The 21,059-nt window shown below is 38.7% G+C and overlaps 1 protein-coding gene across 6 annotated transcripts in view; it reads right to left on the bottom strand.

The window, feature by feature from the left end:
- The window catches only part of SOBP (sine oculis binding protein homolog), a 262,570-nt gene that overhangs the window by 96,145 nt on the left and 145,366 nt on the right, over nt 1–21,059 (bottom strand). For 4 of the 6 annotated variants that reach the window (XM_061623522.1, XM_061623523.1, XM_061623524.1 and 1 more), the window contains one exon: nt 10,185–10,280. The exons of 1 other annotated variant lie outside the window; for it this stretch is intronic. In XM_061623522.1, the coding sequence (XP_061479506.1) occupies nt 10,185–10,280 (96 nt within the window). Of the gene's footprint in view, nt 1–10,184; nt 10,281–11,038; nt 11,126–21,059 lie in introns of those variants that run through there. One more of the 6 variants, XM_061623527.1, reaches the window with a different exon arrangement.

Raw genomic sequence — 21,059 nt, 5'->3', positions numbered from 1 at the left:
TGTATCTATGGTGTGTGTGTGCGCGCGCGTGCGCGTGCGTACACACACACACACACACACACACACACACAGAGAGAGAGAGAGAGAGAGAGAGAGAGGTAGTGGGCTCTCCGACACTGAAGGCATTCAAGAGGCAGCTGCATAGCCATCTGTTGGGAATGCTTTGATTTGGATTCCTGCACTGAGGAGGGGGTTGGACTTGATGGCCTTATAGGCTCCTTCCAACTCTACTATTCTATGATTCTATGATTCTTAGATATGGTGCCGAAGTATGCAGATGGAGGAAACCTAAGAACACAAGAAAGCATGGAGGTGTAGCGAATGACCAGAACATGAGCACAGCAGGGCAGGGAGATGGAGTAGAACAGACAAAGATTACATCTATTGGGAGACCTTATAAAAAGAGAAAGGAGTGGAAAGACAGCATGGAAATGTACCTACTGGCAGCAAGCAATGATATACTCAGTTACTGAAGCAAATGTGTGAGTGTAACCACATTTTAACCAATATCGTGAGCCATCTCTTGTCACAGATTCTCACAACTTTAATATCCTTCCATTTGATGAATGACATACATGATGAATGGCCTGCATGACAGTAACACACACACACACTTTGCCAGGATGTCATGCAAAATCACTTCCAGCCCTGTTACCCTAAGAAATGTTAACCAGGGATTGAGCCTGAGCCCTCATACTTACAGACCATGTTCTATATCATTATATGTATGCATATATATGTAACACACACACTCACACAATCTGCCGCCCCCCTTCCTCAACCTATAAGCCCTCTTTAAAATGTATAACATTCAAAATGAAGTCCTTTCTGATATTATTTAGGTAACTATGAAGTGGCTTGATCTGTGTGTCGTGCAAGTTTTATCTCTTTGAACAAATGCATTGAAAGAAAAACCCAGAATTTCACACCTACTATTTCACTAGGTTAAATACCAGTAGGTCAAACCTAGATGCTCTGTTTAATATTCTAGGTAGCAATTCTAAGCAAGATAGACCTTTTCTTTGTAAATTCATAGCAGAGTATCCAGTCTGACTTAACACTAGCCAGAGAGGTTGCAATTACTCAGGCAATAGCTCAGGAATCCAGGCTCCCTGGAGCAGGAATTGTAGCCTTTTCACTAATCTTTTCATTATGTCCACTCTTTTTCTTACAGAGTTTAATCCTTTCTGTCTCCTGACAGCCAACAGTGGCATCACTGTTCCATAGTATTAGTGTCCCATTATCAGCTTCCAAAGGACTATGCCTTCTTTACCTGAAAACAAAGAGCTAATTCTCTATATCTCATCCAAATGCTACAGAGAGAGAGAGAGAGAGAGAGAGAGAGAGAGAGAGAGAGAACTAAATTCTCAATGCTGGATCCATAGTAGTATCCAAGCCACTAGGTTGGCCTGAGTTTTGCTATAAAATATTTGTATTATGTACTAGTTTCCTATTTTTACCATGTAACACTAATCTTCAGGAAACCTAATTTTACAAATGACTGAATTCACTGGTTATTCATAAGGAATATTCTGCATCCTCACTGATTCAAACATCTTAACCACCAAGTTAAATATCTGGTTTCCTATGTTCTCTATTAAATGTTATAGCACATTTTGGATTATAGTGGGAAATCAATACTTTAAAGTAGGCTCATAACTGCATAGTGGAATTTCCTTGTGGCTGTTTTCACCAGCCAAAACTGTAATTGTCACAGTTTTCCTAATGAATACACTGCATATACATGTGCATGAAAGCGATTTGTTCAACAGCAGCTTATTCTTTCCCCAATTTACTATCTAGCTGTTTTTGTTTAAAAGTTGTGAAGTTCTGCCTAACACAACCAAAATATATTCTGCTCAGAGAAACAACATGGCAGAGAAGCATATGGTTCATAACAGAATAATGTTATTTGGCTTAGAAACCTGTCCAAGTATTTAGGAGTTAAGGCTTGTCAATGCATGCCTGTGACCCAGGATATTAACATTCTAACCATGTACTTTAGTTCTTCTGGGAGCATGCTAGCAAACAACTTCCATCAGTGCTTGATCCCTTCAATCCATCCTGGCAGCACCCTCAGAGCAGAAGCATATCCCAAACTAAAGAGACTGCACATGCTGCAGCAATCCATACTGGAAAATGCCATCTGAACCCTAAAGCTAGGAAAGCACTTTTGAGCCTAAGCTTCCAATTTCCTCTGACAGGCTATTATAAAACTTACTCTGCACTGTATTAAAAGAACCCCAAGGATTTCCCAAGTCTCATAAGAATAAACAAGTTTCAATTTATCCTTCATTTAAAGCCTTACACTTTTTTGCTGAGTTGTAAAGGAAGCACCATCTGTCTCCCACCATTAATGACTGGCTAAGCTTTTCCTCAGGGACACAGACATTCCTGTTCCCCCCCCTTATTTTTAGCCGCTTGTTCAAAAAAAGCAAAAAGGGGGGTTAGCTACTAGAGATACAAAATCACAGAAAGCAGTTAGAAAATAGATTTTTCCTTATCAATTCTAGCAGCACACTACTAAATATAACTTATGAGTAGCCAAAATATAAACATGAATAGAAATGTCTGCAATATTAGTAAAATAGCCTTTATCTATAATAAATAAAAATGTGATCTAATCTAATCAAGCTCTGGAAATCCCCATACATATCACTTGCTAGATCAGGAACCAAAGGTATATACTGGGTACACATCTAAATATACATTAGAATCCACATCTCTGTGTGGATACCATGTACCTCCACTGTACTGAATTCAATGTGATGCGCATTCAGATGTACATTCAAATTCATATTTGGTGCAACTAATCATGCAGAAATACTTTTTAAAATCATAACTAGAACTGGATCAGAGCAACAGCATTGTGATATCACGAAAGGTTAATAGAAGGAGCAATAGTGAAAACATCATATTTTTTTGTACACTGACTACAAGAGAAAGTCTTTCCAATTTTTTTTGAATGTCTCCATTAGGGTTGTCGGCAGTCCTCTCCGGGTGAGTCACCTTAATCTCCAGCCTCTTAGCTTCATTTAAAAAAAATTAAGTTTCTAAGTGGTCTGGTTCAAAAGATATAAATCAAAATGTCAGCCCCCCCCCCAGCCGCTGCTCTAATTCCTGGCCTTTCAGGCTTTTAACCAATAAGTGAAGTTAGGGTTGTGATTGACAAGATTTGTTGACCCCCAGGCAATACCTAAACCCCATTTCAAGTTCTGAGAACAGTTTCCTTTTCCTGCTTGTCTCACATTCGGAATTCAGTAAGTATATAGCTTTCAGCAGCATCAAGAGTACTTTCCCTGTACAGGATTGGGACTTTCTTCTGAGTAACGAGCATAGGATTTCACTACAACAGAAGATCACAGCAGGATCGTGTTGGGCATACACAGTAAACAATTGTAATTATGATTCTAATAAAAGTGTACATGCAGGGGGTTTTAATTACTTGCAAAAATGGCATATTATACATTTTAATTTTCAAATAATTTTTGAACAGAAATTTTAAAAAGTGTACATGCCGCAGTGTTATGCTTTTCTAATTAAGGAGTCGAACAAGGTTAAATTTTACTGGCCAGTTGAAGAGGGCAATTTATTTGTCTTATTCATAAATTGTTTTGAAAACCTTCCCAATATGAAAGCTTTCCTGGGAGTAAAGCTGTAATGCTAATTCCACATACCTGGGAGTTAACCCCACTGAATTCAGTAGGACTTAGTTTTGAGTAGACATGGATTGTGCGGAAAATCCATGGGACTTCTGAGTGAACATAGAACATAGAAAAGGATTGTGTTGTAAATCTTTCTCTCCACCCCTCCAATCCTTTTTTTAAGCAGTTAGGCAGGGCTTACTTAGGTGTCACTGCTTTTATTTGGCAGGAAACTAACTTTTTTTTAAAAAAATGTTCTGCAATGGCCAACTGGTTTTAACAATAAACTGTTATATGGGGTGTATATATTTTTACATCTCCAGTGTGTATGTATATGGAACATTTCCAACAATCCTATGAGGTAGAGTTGGAAACCAAAGTAGCTCACAACAAGAAATAAATCCATTTAAAATTCAATAACCATAAACAAGTATAAAATAGTTGCAAAACAGCTTAAAGTGGCATGATTCTGAATTCTGGATTGGGTGAGTGAAGTTCCTTATCACCCAATTGCACTCCTGTGCATGCTTCCCTGTCTGAGTAAGCCCCATTGGGACTTGCTTCTGAGGAAACATTGACAGAATTGCACTATAAATATCTTTACAGGTTGTATAAATAATAAACATCTTTGACATTCATGCTTATATAAATATTTCTTCATATTATGTCTTGATTTGTATCTGATTTCATACGATGGTTATAAATTATTATTTATAAATTATTATTTCCTTTACATGTTAAGTGTGCCCTTTTTCCTTGGGGTGGCCTTTATTGTTTTTACCCTGAGGGGCAGATTAGGCTAACAGATGGTGTGTAGTTCATGGTCACCCAATAAACTTTGCAGCTTATTTCCATTTAAAAAATTAATTAAAATCATTTATACGCAGGCAACGTTCATGAAGTAATGCAGATCCACATAATATCTTTAATGCACATTCAAAGAGCATGACTTCCCCCAAAGAATCCTGGGAAGTATAGTTTCCCTCACAGTTATAGTTTCTACCATCCTTAACCAACTACAGTTCCCACGATTCTGTGGTAGGATTCATGTGCTTCAAATGTATGTTGGATGTGCTTTAAATGCATGGTGTGGATCTGCCCTAGTATGCTGTGCATTCATTAGTATATTGAAAAGAACAATTTTAAAAGATAGTTTTTTAAACAGGGCTGTAGCTCAGTGGTAGGGCATATGCTTTGCATGCAAAGGTCCAAAATTCAGTCTCTGGAAGAGACTATTGCCTGGAATCCTGGAGAGTCAATGCTAGTTCATGTCATCAGTACTGAGCTAGATGGTACCAAATGGCCTGAGTCAGTATAAGATTCCTTTGTTCCTAGAAGTGCGAAGAGACCCAAGGGCCACAGTGACTCCAAAATTTATTTATGTATTTTATTTACATTTATATACTGCTTTATTGTAAAAAACAAAGCGGTTTATAGAAGGAATTAAAACAATAAAATTATTTACAAAAACAGTTAAAGACAGGTATTTAAAAACATTTAAAATAATAAAACCAACAATGAGTTAAAAACAGATAAAAAAGCAGGTAACAGCTTCTACATGCCTGGGTAGGCTTGCCAAAACAAAAATGTTTTTAGCAGACGCCAAGAAGAGTACAATGAAGGTGCCTGCCTAACATAAATAGGCAGGGAGTTCCAAACTGTAGGTACTGCCACACTAAAGTATTGATTTCTTACAAGTACTATGTGGAACTCGTAACATGGAAAGCACACCTTAAACTTGGCCTGGTAGCAAATCGGCAACCAGTGCAGATTTCAGAGCAGAGGTATTATGTGCTGATAAGGCCTCACTCAGAGCTTGGAAAAGTTACTTTTTTGAACTACAACTCCCATCAGCCCCAGCCAGCACCATGCTGGCTGGGGCTGATGGGAGTTGTAGTTCAAAAAAAGTAACTTTTCCAAGCTCTGGTCTCACTCATGTCAGCAATCGTGCTGCAGCATTCTGCACTAACTGCTGTCCCTGGATCAGGTTGTGCTGCATGGGGATTTCTGTGATCTTATGTGACTGGCTGCCAGGATTTTTTTAGTTTTGGTTAAACTAACTGGTTGTGGGATGCTCAGTTTTCTGTCTTACTCATAGGAATCTTGTTGTGGTTGGTATGGTATTGCATTTAGGAAATCATCACTGTTTTTTGTTTTTGTTTTTCTGTTTGCATTTCATTTACCTCTGACCTTACTCCTTTACATCCTTAGACAACAACAGTGGTTCCATGTAGTCAGCTCAACCCCCTTAAATCCACTGATGATCCACCTTGTTATTTGCATGATGGTTTGTTTCTTGCCCAATAGTGGTAAAAGAGAATTTACATACTGGGAAGTGTGGCTTCAATTGTTGTTGTTCCCAATCTACTGTCTCTGAAGGTAGACCAAACCGTGTGTGTTTTCTCTCTGTCAGTTATAGGCTGGCTGTCAAAGTGAGTTTATAGCAGCCCACAGAGTAGGCAGGAAAGAGTACAGAATCTTCTTAACTCTTACTCATTTCTCAAACCTCTCTCTGCAGTGGTCAAGTCTGTAAAGAAGTTGGAGCAGCCACTTTAAAAGGTAGGCAGGAGATTGCTAAACCTGCTTTGATTTGGATATTGTTGCAGAAGATCCCTAGTCAAACATTACCAACAGCAAAATCCTAACAATATCTACTCAGAAGTAAGTCCTGTTGAGTTCTATGGGGCTTAGTTCCTTAGTAAGTGTGTTTGGAATTGCAGCCTTCAGGGGCATCCATCTTCACTCATCAGTGCTCTCATCTAACATCTCTATAACATCAGGCTTCCTTCCTACAATAGCTTTCTGGTGACTGGCCTGGCCTGAGGGCACTTAAACCCTTCTTGCCAGAAGCAAGGCTACATTAAATGTTCCCTACCCAGGTTCCCTAAGCAGGTGAGAAGGAATGATCCTGTCACTTCAGGTGGACCTGGTAACACCCTCATTTAGCTAAGATTTCTATCTTAATTTCCAATCAGATAATTTTTTTGTTTGAGTGGCTTGCTCCAAGCAAATGGAGTGGTATGCTCCAAGTAATTTTTTTGTTTGAGTGGTATGCTCCAAGCAAGTTGATGCTTAATGACATCACTAGGGTCCACCCCTATGACATCACTAGGGCCCGGACCTGAAATCTCAGGGTTTGGGATGCTTCTGACCTGCCAACCCTAGTCTCCATAAAGAAAAATGAAATGAAATGAAAAATAGCTTTTATTTATTACATTTATACCCTGCCTTTCTTTTCATGATAGAAATCCAAGGAGGCTTATATATGGTTCCCAGGCGGTCTCCCATGCAGGCACTGACCACAGCTGACCCTGCTTAGCTTCACCAGGGTGCTGGCCTCATGTGCCTTCAAACCATAGCCTGGTCTTCAGACCATAGCCTTTTAATAATTATTTATTCAGGTGAACTGATTCTGCTGTTCTTTATAATAATTTTTGGTTGAGGTGGCACTTGTCTCATTGCCTGTATTTGCATAATAACACTAACATGTTTTAAAACTATATGGATAAGCCCGAATAAGCCGAAGCAAAGTGTCAGGCTTGCATCTTCTCCTCTCCTCTCACATGTCTTGGAGGAGAACTTTGGCAAAGTTTAATTTCACTTTTAAAGTGTTACATTCATGCCAGGGATTCTGAGTTAACACAAACTCTGGTATGTTTTATATCAAACAAACTTCAAACCATGGATTATGAAGCTGGCTTGTCCAACTAACCAGTTACTTTTAAACCAGTATCCCTGCTTCAAACATAATGCTAAACCAGAAATCTTTTAAAGTGAAACTAATCTCTGCAGAAATGCTCCTCCTGGCCATATGGGAGGAGAAGAGGGAGGGAAAGCATGCAAGCTCATCCATGTAGCAACAAAGCACAACTTAGTATTATGTGTGAACAAAGCCATCAGCTTGCTGTATTTTAAGACTCAAGTAACAATTCATGTGCATTAATTAACTCACTACTTTAAGAATCTAATTTTATGCCAGGGTTTAAATCTGCATTTCTTTGTACATTAAGCCCTTCATAGCGTATGCTATTTTTTACTTCAGAGATAATGTGGAATATACTAGGGCTGTAGACTCAGACACTGCTTATGTAACTTTAAACTAACATGAAGGAAAATAAATTACTGAATTTGCCTAATTTGTATTGTTTTAAAGATGTCTTGGCTCACACTGAAATCAACAGAGTCTTACAATGATTTAAATGGGAGCAGATTCAGAGATTTAAATACATCCTTTATAAATATTTAAACTTCAGTTAAGCTATGCAAAATAATAATCTGACGTAAATAGAATGGCAAAAGGCATCTAGAAAATGTGAACCAATAACTCAGTGGTTGAAATAATTTGATAATGCATATTAACATAATATGACTTCTGACATTACATTCTGTATTCATGGCATGATGTTTAAAGCAATTCCCTTGGATATATAAAAGCATTCACTGGCATGGGTCATTCATGCAATTTGTTCATAGAGAACTCTGTGAAGGGCCACACTTTCATTGCCACTCAATGACTATAACACCCAGTGATTGACTGTATGTATAAGAAAAACGCCCACATACCAAACCTTAAAGACAGAGCTTTCATATTATGTGTCATTACTGCAAACTCAATGTGTTTCAATGGAGGCCGCTCAAATTCTCAGCTATAAACCATCATGTCTGGATTACTGAATAATGCACTCACATGTGTGAATGAAAGTGTCAATGAGCAAACTACATTGACAGTCAATTTTAATAAAATACGTTCACAAATATACACCCTTGGAAAAAATCATTCCAATAGCAACACTATGAATGTGGAACTATTAATCTGAGTTGGCCTATGAAGACTCACAGCATGGAGTCATTTTTGAAGGTGATGGTGTGACCAGTATGTCTTTGAAATGTAATTACCCTGTGATTCTGGGACATTTCTCCTGACCTTTGTGATACAAAAGGCCCAGCATTGACTAGTTGACCAATTAAGGGAAAACAATGTAATAAAAGGAAGAATTTCTTAAAAGGTTAACAATGCAATCCTGTGCATGTTTGCTCTCAAGTAAATCCCACTGTATCCAATGGGTCTTACTCTCTAGTAAGTGTGTAAGATTGTAGCTGACCTGGATGTCTGTGGTGTAAAAATCAACCATAGCTTACTGGGTGGACTTAGGCAAATCATTATTTCTCAGCTTTAGTCCACCCCCTATAAAATGGGGTTAATAAAACAGGCCTGCTTTACAAGCTTGTTGTATTACTGAGATAATGTATGTCAAATGGTTTCAGCACTTAGGAAAGGCATTATATAAACACTAGAAATCATTATTACTTTGTTTCTTGTTATATCAGCTCAGCCTGAACATAGTATCTAATTCTATATTTTTAAGCAATTAGAACCACCACAAAATCTCACGGATCAAGGAGTGAATTGTGGATTCCTTATGGAATTGCATCTAAAAATGCCCTCTTTCCTACCACTTCCTTTTCTTTACTTACTGTAAAACAAAACTATGTCCACATAAAAATATATTCCACTACTCAATTGTATACTGAAACTGTTCAGATATTGCCACTGATACAAATGGAAACGTTTCCTATTTTACTTAAATACCATGGATAAGAAACAAAACATAGAGGGAGTATCAGCCATATACTCATCAGGATTTTAAATCTCCCTTTTAGTAAATTGCAATTCATTTTCTATTTGCTTCTGCATAAATAAGAGAGGAAATATTAGAGTTCCAAGTGCTCATTTTCCTTACAAATCAAAACTATTAGGACCCAAAAGCTTTGTTGAACAGAAATATAATAGGCATTTCTATTTGCTTTTAACTTTGCCTAGCTACAAATGCTAAACTGAGCATCAAATTAACCCTGCCTTGGAACAGATATTTGTTCGCAGCTGATATAATCTGTTTTACATCTTGAAAACATTCCAGACTGCTTGTCAGTGCTTTGCTGGATTTCACTCATTCCCCACTAAAGAGAACAAGAGAAAGTGTCTCCCTGTATTTTTCAATATACTAGAGGAATAGTTGAATTCTAAAGGGAGTACTGGGTATCAGTGCTGCTGTGTGTTTCTAATGTTGTCTAAAAATAACGAAACCACTAAAATGTAAAAAGGAGAGTTAGAGAAAGCAATTTTGTCATATATCATTTCTCTCCTCTCTCCCTCTTTTTTCTTGCATGTACTTTACTAGTGATTCCTTGAATGACTTTCAGTGGGATACTTTATATGGCTGCAATCATAAGCACACTTACTAGGGAGTAAGTTCCATTGAACTCAGTGGGATTTACTTCTGTGTAAACATGTTTAAGATTGCAGTAAACTTGTATTACAAGGCCATTCCAATTATATAATAAATTATAAAAGATTTGCAAGCAAATTGAGAGCTCAGAATTGTTCAATTATATCAACGTTAGCATTTGCAATTGGCACAGGTTATTTTTTAAGCTGTAATATTTCATAATGTTATGTAATCATGAACAAAAGCTTTTCAAAAACTGTTTACACTGTGCTAAAGTAACAATCTAGACTTGTTGTAAGTATGTTATTCTTACAAGTAGTTCGCAGTTATTCTTGAAGGCAAGTCTTGGAGTTTCCTTAGCATAGTGCTGCTGGGGAAAATTTTCAGCATGTCCATCTTCATCTCTAGCCTGAAGGGAAATATAATGGCCTATTTAGGGACTTACAAATAATGGAAGAAAAAAAATAAGCTAAATGCATAACAGCTCAGATCATTAAAACAAACGGGAATTCCAAAATACAACAATATTAAGAAGTTTGTTTAAATATGCAGTACATCTTTTAGATATTAGAACTGGAGTGCTCTTTACACCATTTCCCCGCCCCAAAAAACCACCATGCAAATAGATTTTGGTGTAAGAGTTAAAAACAACGAAGAGACAAATCCCAAAATGAAGTATTTCAGCTGGCTGTTTTTAGTGTTTAAAGCTGCAGTCCTATGCACACTTACCTGGGAGTAAGTCCCATTAAACTCAATGGGGCTGACTTCTGAGTAGACATGTATAGGATTGCTCTGTTAGGGTTTTAATTTACTTTATTCAATTTTAAGTATTATATATTTAAATTACATATATGTTGTAATTTTTTAACCTTTAAAATGTTCAGCCAATAATGTTTCCATTTTCGTTTTTTTAAAGTAACAAGGTCATTCCCTTCAAAAATGATTTTCAAATTCATGATTTACACATTAATGCTATTAAATGGATTTTTCGCAATTCTTTAAGTAAAGATCTGAACCGAGTAGCCATTAAATGAGGGCAATCAAATATGTTAAAATATTTAATTTAAGAAGATGCATTAAAAGTTATGGGTTATTTTGATCTACACTGCTAATTAAGAAAGCTGAAGTTTAAATGGATATATTAATGCAATCCATTAGCTACTATACCGCTTGCATGCAGCATTTTGCTTCTGATCTACAACATATTCTGGTTTAGAGTTAAAGTAAAGGGAGAAGTAGGTGAAAGGAGGAGTGTCAGCAGCATGCTCATTACACCATTCATTTGGATGACACTTGCACTCTGTTCCACTCTCATCTCATCTAATCCCTGACTGTTCGCTCTCCTTCTCTCTCAGCCTCCTGAAATCCACAGCTGAGCTGTCTCCCTCACATATGGCTTGCATATAATTATGCATATTCCATTTTACACTGCATTAAAATGATGAGCTTCTGGCTTCAGGCCAGCTTGTTTAAATAAGACCCGGTGAACTTGGAAGGGGGGGGGAGGAAGAGGCAGACAGGAAAGCTATACAGCAAGCAGCAGGTAGTTCTGTCTTCTGTTCTTAAGATTAAATCTGTGTCTGCTCTAAAAAAACCCAGGAGAATTACCTGGAGTAATATATAGATTGAGAGTGTGTGTGAGGGGAAAAATCTCACATGTATCTATGAATCTATGACAGTACTTAAGACATTTCTCCTCCTTAAGGTAGTGTGAACTGTCTATTTTCATGTGTCACATTTCAGACACATTTTAATTTTTGTTAGTGTTGTCATTTGTAAGAGACTTTTGCATCTTATATATTTTGTTCTTGCTTTCAGAAAATCTGTCTCTCCCTATTTGTAGAGGCAAAAGAGTGCACTCGAGGCTGCAGAAGGTCATAGTGGTGTCTAGGGTACTAAAGTTTGGCAAGTTGCACAATTTGTGAGCTACCAATAACACAGCTCATCAGGCATCTCTTCAGTCTACCAGGGGCTTGGAAAACCCCTTGTTTTTGCAGTCCCCAGCTAGCAGCAAAAACTGGAGGTTTACTGATCCTGAACTAAATTTTGTGTAAGTAAATGGAAAGAATTCCACCAGTACCACTGAGCTTTGTTTTGGGTCCTTAACAATTAATATTCATACAAAATAAACTCCTCACTTCAAACAGAAACATAAAAATCCTGACTTCCTCATGAGATTACAGTAGTGCACATTGAAAATAACTTGCCCAACAAGATTGGGGAAGTAAAGGCTACCTTAAAGGGTAACAAATTTATTGTAGCATATGCTTTTATGGCCTAGAGCAGTGCCACAGGACTCTGTTGTTTTTGCTACAACACACACACACACACACAGATATCTGGAACTTGTCAAGATTTTAAAAATTTCTGTGTCTGACACATTCTCTCTCACACACACACTCATACTCTCTCACACACACAAACAGTTCCTTTGATATGATCTCTTAGGGTCAAATTAGATGTGACAGGAATGATTCTTACTCATATAGAGAACTAGAGAGGAGAGTTTTAAACTGCTGAGGGGTTGGTTTAATTCAGTTGACAGGTTAAGAAGAGGCACAGTGCAATAGCAGTTTACCCAACAAGCAGGGAACATCCTACATGAGGATCTCAGAAAGCAAATATGGCCTAATAGGCCCCTTCCAACTCTACTATTCTATGATTCTATATCAAGAGATAGTATCTAAAGCACATAGGACAGTTCCCAGATAACAGACAGCTGGTTTCAACAATTTCCAGAGCCAAACTAACACTCCATATCAAGCCTCCTGTTTATCAGAGGCTCTTCCCCCTTTCTGAACAGTGAAGTTCTTAACGACATAGGATCCTAGCCTGGAGTCTTGAAATCCATCACTATTTAATTGTTTTCTCATGGGTCTATTCGTATCTGTGGTGAGCAGATATGGGAGATTGTGCAACTGTGTAGAGGGTATGGCAATTCATTGAGTGGCTCCAGAGCTTGGAAAAGTTACTTTGTTGAACTACAACTCCCATCAGCCCCAGCCAGCATGGCCACTGGACTAGGCTGATGGGGGTTGTAGTTCAAAAAAGTAACTTTTCCAAGCACTGAGTGGCTCAGGCTCAAGAGGTTCAGATGGCCCATACAAGGGGGCCAGTTATTGAATCCTGGTTTGATATCAGTCCTAGGGATTTCTTCAGTTTTATTTATTTATTATTTGATTTATATCCCGCCCTTCCTCCCAGAAGGAGCCCAGGGTGGCAAACAGAAACGCTAAAAACACTTTAAAACATCATAAAAACAGACCTTAAAATACATTAAAACAAAACGTTAAAAACATTTTAAAAAAAGCTTTAAAAACATATTTTAAAAGGGTTAAAACATATTATTAAAAAAACACATATTAACAAGCAATTCTAACAGAGACGCAGACTGGGATAGGTCTCAACTTAAAAGGCTTGTTGAAAGAAGGAAGTCTTCAAAAGGCACCGAAAAGATAGCAGAGATGGTGCCTGCCTAATGTTCAAGGGGAGGGAATTCCACAAGGTAGGTGCCGCCACACAAAAGGTCCATTTCCTATATTGTGCAGAACAAACCTCCTGATAAGATGGTATCCGCAGGAGGCCCTCACCTGCAGAGCACTGTGATTGATTGGGTATATAAGGAGTAAGACGCTCTCTCAGGTATCCTGGTCCCGAGCTGTATAGGGCTTTGTACACCAAAACTAGAACCTTGAACTTGGCCCAGTAGCAAATGGGCAGCCAGTGCAGTTCTTTCAGCAGCGGGGTGACGTGCTGGTGATACCCTGCCACAGTGAGCAGTCTCGCCACTGCATTTTGCACTAGCTGCAGCTTCCGGACCAACCTCAAGGGCAGCCCCATATAGAGCACATTACAGTAATCCAGCCTAGAGGTTACCAGTGTGTGGACAACAGTGGTCAGGCTATCCCGGTCCAGAAACAGCCACAGCTATCAGCCGAAGCTGGTAAAAGGCACTCCTAGCCACAGAGGTCCCCTGGGTCTCTAGCGACAAAGATGGATCCAGGAGCACCCCCAGACTATGGACCTGCTCTTTCAGAGGGAGTACAACCCCATCCAAAGCAGGCAACTGACCAATTATCCGAACTTGGGAACCACCAACCCACAGCTCCTCCATCTTGCTAGGATTCAGACTCAGTTTATTGGCCCTCATCCAGCCCACCACCGAGTCCAGGCACCGGTCCAGGGCTTGCACAGCCTCTCCTGATTCACATGTTATGAAGAAATAGAGCTGGGTATCATCAGCATACTGCTGAAACCTCACCCCAAAGCTCCTGATGATGGCTCCCAAAGGCTTCAACTGCCAGGGGGCCAAAAGACAGTCACCCACTGCTATTCTCTGAGAGCAACCTTGGAGATAGGATCAGAACCACTGTAAAACAGTGCCTTCAATATCCAGCTCACCAAGTCGGCCCAGAAGGATACCATGGTCAATGGTATCAAAAGCCGCTAAAAAATCAAGTAAGAATAACAGGGTCACACTCCCCCTGTCCTTCTTCCGATAAAGGTCATCCATCAGGGCAACCAAGGCCGATTCAGTCCCATAACCAGGCCTGAACCCAGACTGGGATGGGTCAAGATAATCTGTTTCATCCAAGAGTATTTGCAATTGCTGTGCCACAACTCTCTCAATCACCTTCCCTAAAAGGGGGTATTTGCAACCGGTCGGTAGTTGTCACAAACCAACGGGTCCAGGGTGGGCTTTTTCAGGAGTGGTTGGATCACCGTCTCTTTCAAGACAGCTGGAACCACTCCCTCCCACAATGATGCATTGACCACACCCTGGATCCACTCGGTAAGACCCCCTCGGCAAGCTTTAATAAGCCAAGAAGGGCAAGAGTCAAGAGGACACGTTGCTGGCCACATTATCGCAAACACCTTGTCTACGTCATCAGGCCACATCAACTGAAACCGTTTCCAAGAAGTTGCAGCAGATGTTGCACTGGGCACCTCATTGGGGACTACAGTAGGTGTGGATGGGGTTTTGGGGTCCATACCTAGCTTCTCTGCAAACGGAGCTGGAAGACCAGAGCACACTCACCACATCAAAGAGACAGTACCTAGTTCACTGTTTAAGGCTGGATTCATGGTAGCTCAACCCTTTTTCTTCCTGTCATTGCTTGTCCAAAATCACTATGCCATCACCACCACTGCAGTGGTTGGGACAGCAGCCCAGGAAAGCAATTCTGAGAGGTCAAACAGACAAGGGATAACAGCAGCCCTTCCTCTTGCTAATCCTCCCCTCCTGATTGAAGCCAAGAAAAACTACATATACAAATATGCTGTCGGGAACAAGGAACTACTTGAGGAAATTTGGTATGTGTGTTCATTTTATTAAAAAAAACACCTCATGAGGAAGTTTCATGGAACTGATCAGAATGTGTGATTTGGCCACTATTTTCAGATCCATCATCATCTGAAAAGGTCATAATATAGTCAGCAAATATGCAGTGGGTCAAATGGTATGCATGTGTTGGAAATAACTGCAATATCTTAAAGTACATTTCCACTGTGCACATCTCAATTTGTAGCACACTTTCATCTAGGTAATGTAGGCTGATATGTGGGTTGGGGTTGGGTTGGGAGATGCACAGTGGTCTGGCATTGGAATGGGTTGGACTACATAGCCTTTTGATCTCTTCCAACTGTTTCATTCTATGAATGACCCTTCCTTCCAAGTAAATGTATTAAGGATTGGAGGGGTAGGGGAAGTGTGATTTGCCTACATGTCTCCACTAATTGCCATATTAGGCTCACTACAATGGCAGCTACTGTTGTGAATAAAGTGGTGTGGAAATAGAGGACCTTAAAATTGGCACACTGGAGTTTGCTGTTCAGTTCCAAAAGCAAGAAATGGGCATGAAGGTCAATGGAAATAATGGAGCAGTTGAAAATAGGATGATCTATCAAACCTCAAATATAACTATATTTAGGGTCAAACTAAAGTGTATATTGTGTGCAAGTGTATATTGTCCTTTCAAAAATGCAGCTGCAGAACACTCACACAAGGTATGTTTCTGATAAAATCAATCCCTTTGTCTGCTTTTTGCCCTTCAGAGGAATATATATAGATATCTATGCATAAATAACTGTGCACAAGATTGATATAATATGGGATGCCAGTTTATCTTTTATTTCTGACAACTAAGGTAATATTTTTGTAGTGTAATGTCAAATGTCTTATAAACCCTGCAACAATTATATATGTTTTATCATGTTAGATAGCCGCTGCTGTTTGCAGTCACTTGTTGAAGAACAATAATTATCACTTGCTTTATAAATACAGTAACCAGTTCTAGCCTGATCCTAAACAATTTTATTCAGAAGAATAACAAGTTTCAATGGATCTTGCTTTCAAGTAAGTATGCATAGAATTGAAAGTGCCAGTCCATCAAGTATTACTTCCACATGATCTAAATTCATTTCAATGGAAACAGCACGTAGTAGAATGCTCACTATGACACATACTTGACAAAAGAGTCTGCAACTGAAATCAGCAGCTCACATCTCATAATAACTGAACAGCAATACCTGGTGATAATTTGAGCTTCAAGGCTAACCTAAGCAGAGCTTGGAAAAGTTACTTTTTTGAACTACAGCTCCCATCAGCCCAATCCAGTGGCCATGCTGGCTGGGGCTGATGGGAGTTGTAGTTCAAAAAAGTAACTTTTCCAAGCTCTGAACCTAAGTTAGCTGTGGACATTAAAACATGTTCTACAGACATCTCAAAAGGTAGGATAATGTACAAAGCTGTAAGAATACAGGAGTGGGGGACTCTGTGTCCTTATTAGATTCCAGATGTGAAAAACTGAAATGAATGTGAAATATTCCATAAGGAGAAAATAGGGAGAAAGTTTGTATGTCTGTTGCAGTGCAGTGTCCTGTTCACTAAACAGGAATACTGCAAAATCAGATCTAGTAACCTACACTGATAGTTGGACTTCCTAAACTGTGCTTGATTTGGAATTTATGCATAAAAGGGGATTAATTTAATGGGCAGCTGCCACATGATGGAAAGCATTTTGGGGGATTTTAGAAACAGATGCAAGCTTGACCACAGTAGTTCAGGCATTGGTGACTTCAAGGCTGGACTGCTGCAACACATTTTATGTGGGGCTTCCCTTGCACTTGATCGGAAACTGCAGTTAGTGAAGAATGCTGCGGCACAACTGCTGACAGGAGTGAGACTCTGTCTGCAAATAACACTTCTGCTCAAAGATCTGCACTACTTGTCGGTTTGTTACCATGTCAAATTCAAGGTGTTCCTATTAGTATAAATAGCTTGGGACCTGTTTACTTGAGCAATTGCCTTACCCCATATATATCTACTTGACCATTCTGATCAGTGGAACTGGCACTGTTACAGGTGCCACATAATATTTGTTCTGTGCTTGTAAGAAATTGATATTTTAGTGTGGAAGCAGCCACACTTTGGAACTTCCTGCCTATTGACATCACGGAGGCAACTTTGTTGTATTCTTTGGCACCTGCTAAGAACCATTTTTGTTTAGGCAACCTATCGAAACATGTAGGAGTCGACGTGTTTTAATCTGTTTCTTGTTCAACTGTTGGTTTTAATTGGATTTTTATTAAATACTTGTTTTTAACGTCTTTTGTTGACAAAGTTAATGTTTGTTATATCTTTGTAAACTGCTTAGAGGTTTTATTTACAATGAAGTGGTATATAGAGTTTGTTAAATAAATAAATACAAATTTTGAACCTGAATGACATCAAAAGTGCACTGAGGACTTGAGGTCCTGTACTAGGCCCTCTTTTAGTGCAGATCTAGCCTGCCTGCTGCACTTTGGTGACAGGGAGACCTGCTCCATTGAGTTAGATATGTGGCAACCTAGGAGATTTCCAGGTCTTGGAATGCTTCTGCTACAACAGGAAGTAGAGACATTTCAGACACTGTAATCCATCACATGAACTCTGAAAAAATGCTGAAAAAAATGGACTGCTCCAATCCAATGACCCATTACTAGTGTCCTAACAATAATTACGTTTATCTGTCTCATGGTGAGGCAGTATCTCATCGAAACTGTTAATTCAAACTTTAAAACATTACTTCTGCTTCTATAAAATCCCAGTACATTTTGGACCTTAAGAAGTTGGTTCCAGTTCTGCTTAGGCATGAAGGCTGGTTAGCAAGATGAACAACTAACCATGATTGAGGCCACAGACCACCTGAATGAAGCGCATGGACATCTGGTGGTCTGCGGGCCACAGTTTGGGAGCCCCTGATGTAACTGTTAAAAAGGTAGTGCTTTTAAATGAGTAGGTCTGTGTTTTCCATGTGGTCTTAAAGAAAAAAGCAATAAAGCCAATTTAGAAACTCTGTATAAGTACTAATACACTTAATTATCAACTAATACTCCTTCCGTCTCATAAAGTTACAGTATTGCATTTCCTACAAACTTCCAAGGTAGAGGTGGTCCTTAGCCTGGTTTAGAGGAGTAACTTTCAGGTCTCATTATAAAAATGATCTATAAGAATTAACATAATTCAAAGCTAATAAATTGTGTTGCTGTCTTTTATTAGAGCAGTGCTTTCAAACACTAAATTTATAATGATGAATAATTTTTGGAATTACCGTTTTTCAGGATTTTTACCCTTCATAGATAGATGAGAATTTATATTTCACTAGTTTTCCTATTATACATGGAAAGGTTATCTTTTACGTTATTTAAAAGAAGATATGAAAAACCCTAAGTTGAACATACATATACCCTGTTTCAAGCATTATTTATCATATTAACAGTTGAAAGTGAAACCAGGAAGTCAACAGAGCCAAGCACTGATAGGGGTTCAATGCTTGTACCGCAATACTTGATACACTTTCTGAGCTGTGAATTGAATCAATGTCTTTGCGATCAACTCAAGTTTATAAGGCCACAATTCTTGTTGCCGTAATTTGATAGCTACCAATATGAAACTGCAGAATCTGAAGCACTAGTACCCCTCCCAAGGGTATCAATGGCAAACCAGAACTCAATGGATTCCATAACTCACTGCTTTGGGTAAATTCTCAGTTTAATTGTAAAACTCCTGCCCTCCTTAATATGTCAGTTTAATTGATAAGCCCAGCTATTTTTCATTCAGAAAAACATATTTGTACTTGAATGCAACCTCTATTCACTCATGGATTAACATCTCTGTAGAGAAAAATGTTGTTATGTATGAAATAACAATGTAAACAGTTATGAAGAGTCACACAAATTCATTTTTCTGCAGGCAGTGCACACAATGGATAAAATGGCATTTAGGAAATTGCAGCATATGAAATGGTGGATAGGTGCAAATGCTACTAATTGTACATCAACACTCCAATGAGTGTTTCATTAGAAAGGGGGGGTGTAGAAAGGAATACATTTTTCTATTATAGTTCTTACCCTGTGGTTTCCACAATGGGTTTGACCTCCATATACCTCACTGTTAAGCATTAAAAATAATGACTGTTCTAAAGCGGTAATATTAAGTAAAATACTAGGTTAATATGGTTTTTATCCTTTCTCTGCTGAGGAATAAATAGGCACTCTATTGTTATTGCCTTCTTTTTTTAGGAACATGTTGCATCCCACTTTGACAGCTCAGTGAATAAAAATCTGTGCTCAAGCAGCTCCCTGAAAAACTGCTACTGTCCTAAAGACCAGGATGAAGAATCTTTTTCAGCCCAGGGGCAACATTCTCTTATGGCTAATCTTTTGAGGGCCTGATAACCAGTAGTGGGAAATCCAATGCAAATAAAGTGGGCATAGCCATTTCATACAGCCTCTGTCTCTCTCCCTCTCTCAATACATCTTAACACATAGCATTTACACACAGCTATTCTCACACTTAACACAAACATAGCACACCACTGGTGCATTCATTTACATATAGTCATACACTCACACCCATCCATCCATCTTTTACTCTCAAAGAGTGGTCACTTGTGCATTAAAAAAAAGAGAAATGAAATACATCGTCAAAAAAGATGACAGAGGAAACAGATTTGCATAAAATATGCATTGGCTAATTTATATGTTCAGATTCAAATTCAGTAATAAATATTATAGTTTAACTCGGTGGTTCCCAAACTTCCCCCCTACATACCACTTTAAAATTGCTGAATTGGCGGACCACTTAGGCTGCAATCCAATACGAACTTACTTGGGAATAAGTTTCATTGAACCCAATAGAGCTGCGTAGACATGTATTGAATTGCACCCTTAATGATTTAACTGCCTGTTGTAGCCATTGTAATGTGCTGTGCTAGATGCTGTATGATTTCAATCATATTTTTGTTTCTTATATATTGTATTCCATTGTACAAGTTCAATTCCATAGAATTCAAAGTGCAATAAAATAAAATACAACATAAAAAGTAATAAAATACCATTAAAAATAAATATGAATATTTAATGCAATCTGTGCTGTCTCCCATCTACAACTACAAATCCACAGACACGCTGTGGACCACCTGAATGAAGCTCATGGACCACTGGTGGTCTGTGGACCACAGTTTGGGGACTCCTGATCTAACTAGAAATCGAATCCATCTCACCATAGTGGCGAAGACTGTGACCAAGTATGTCTGCTTAGGCTGATGTCTGAGGATTAATTGATGATGGGTGACTTCAAGGTCCCTTCTTTCCCTTCTCATGGCTCTTTATCTTTGGACTGGACATCCATTTAAACAGAGGGCTGACTCCTGACAGTCCTTCAAATGGAGAGCTGTCCCCTGTAAAGTAGAACATGGCCATTGCTCCCTACTCACTCACTCACTCACTCACTCACTCACTCACTCACTCACTCTCTCTCTCACACACACACACACACACACACTTACATAGGAGTAATTTCCAATGCAGACAGCAGGGCTTACTTTGAAGTAAATATATAGGATTGCCTGCAAATTTGCAAATCAGGAAAACCTTTAGTATTTTATCTAATGTCAGCTTTCTGAGATTTTTATGTAGTGTTCAGAATGCTTTTAAAAATGTATGATATATCTCAATAAAGTATAGAAAATAATAACGTGATACAAATATATTTTAAAAATACAAATGTGCCACATAACACAGATTTCATCTCTGTAATGGATAGAACTTAATAAGATAGTCAACCCTTTCTGCCTGTCACTTTCTTTGTTCACATTTCTTATTTGATTTATAGTGCAACGGCCCACACCTTTGGGGGAAAGGGTCA

This window comes from Rhineura floridana, chromosome 4, assembly GCF_030035675.1.
Source record: "Rhineura floridana isolate rRhiFlo1 chromosome 4, rRhiFlo1.hap2, whole genome shotgun sequence".
In the NCBI taxonomy this organism is placed as follows: Eukaryota; Metazoa; Chordata; class Lepidosauria; order Squamata; family Rhineuridae; genus Rhineura; species Rhineura floridana.
Note: the sequence above shows the minus strand (reverse complement) of the source record. Positions and strands in the feature narration are given on the sequence as shown.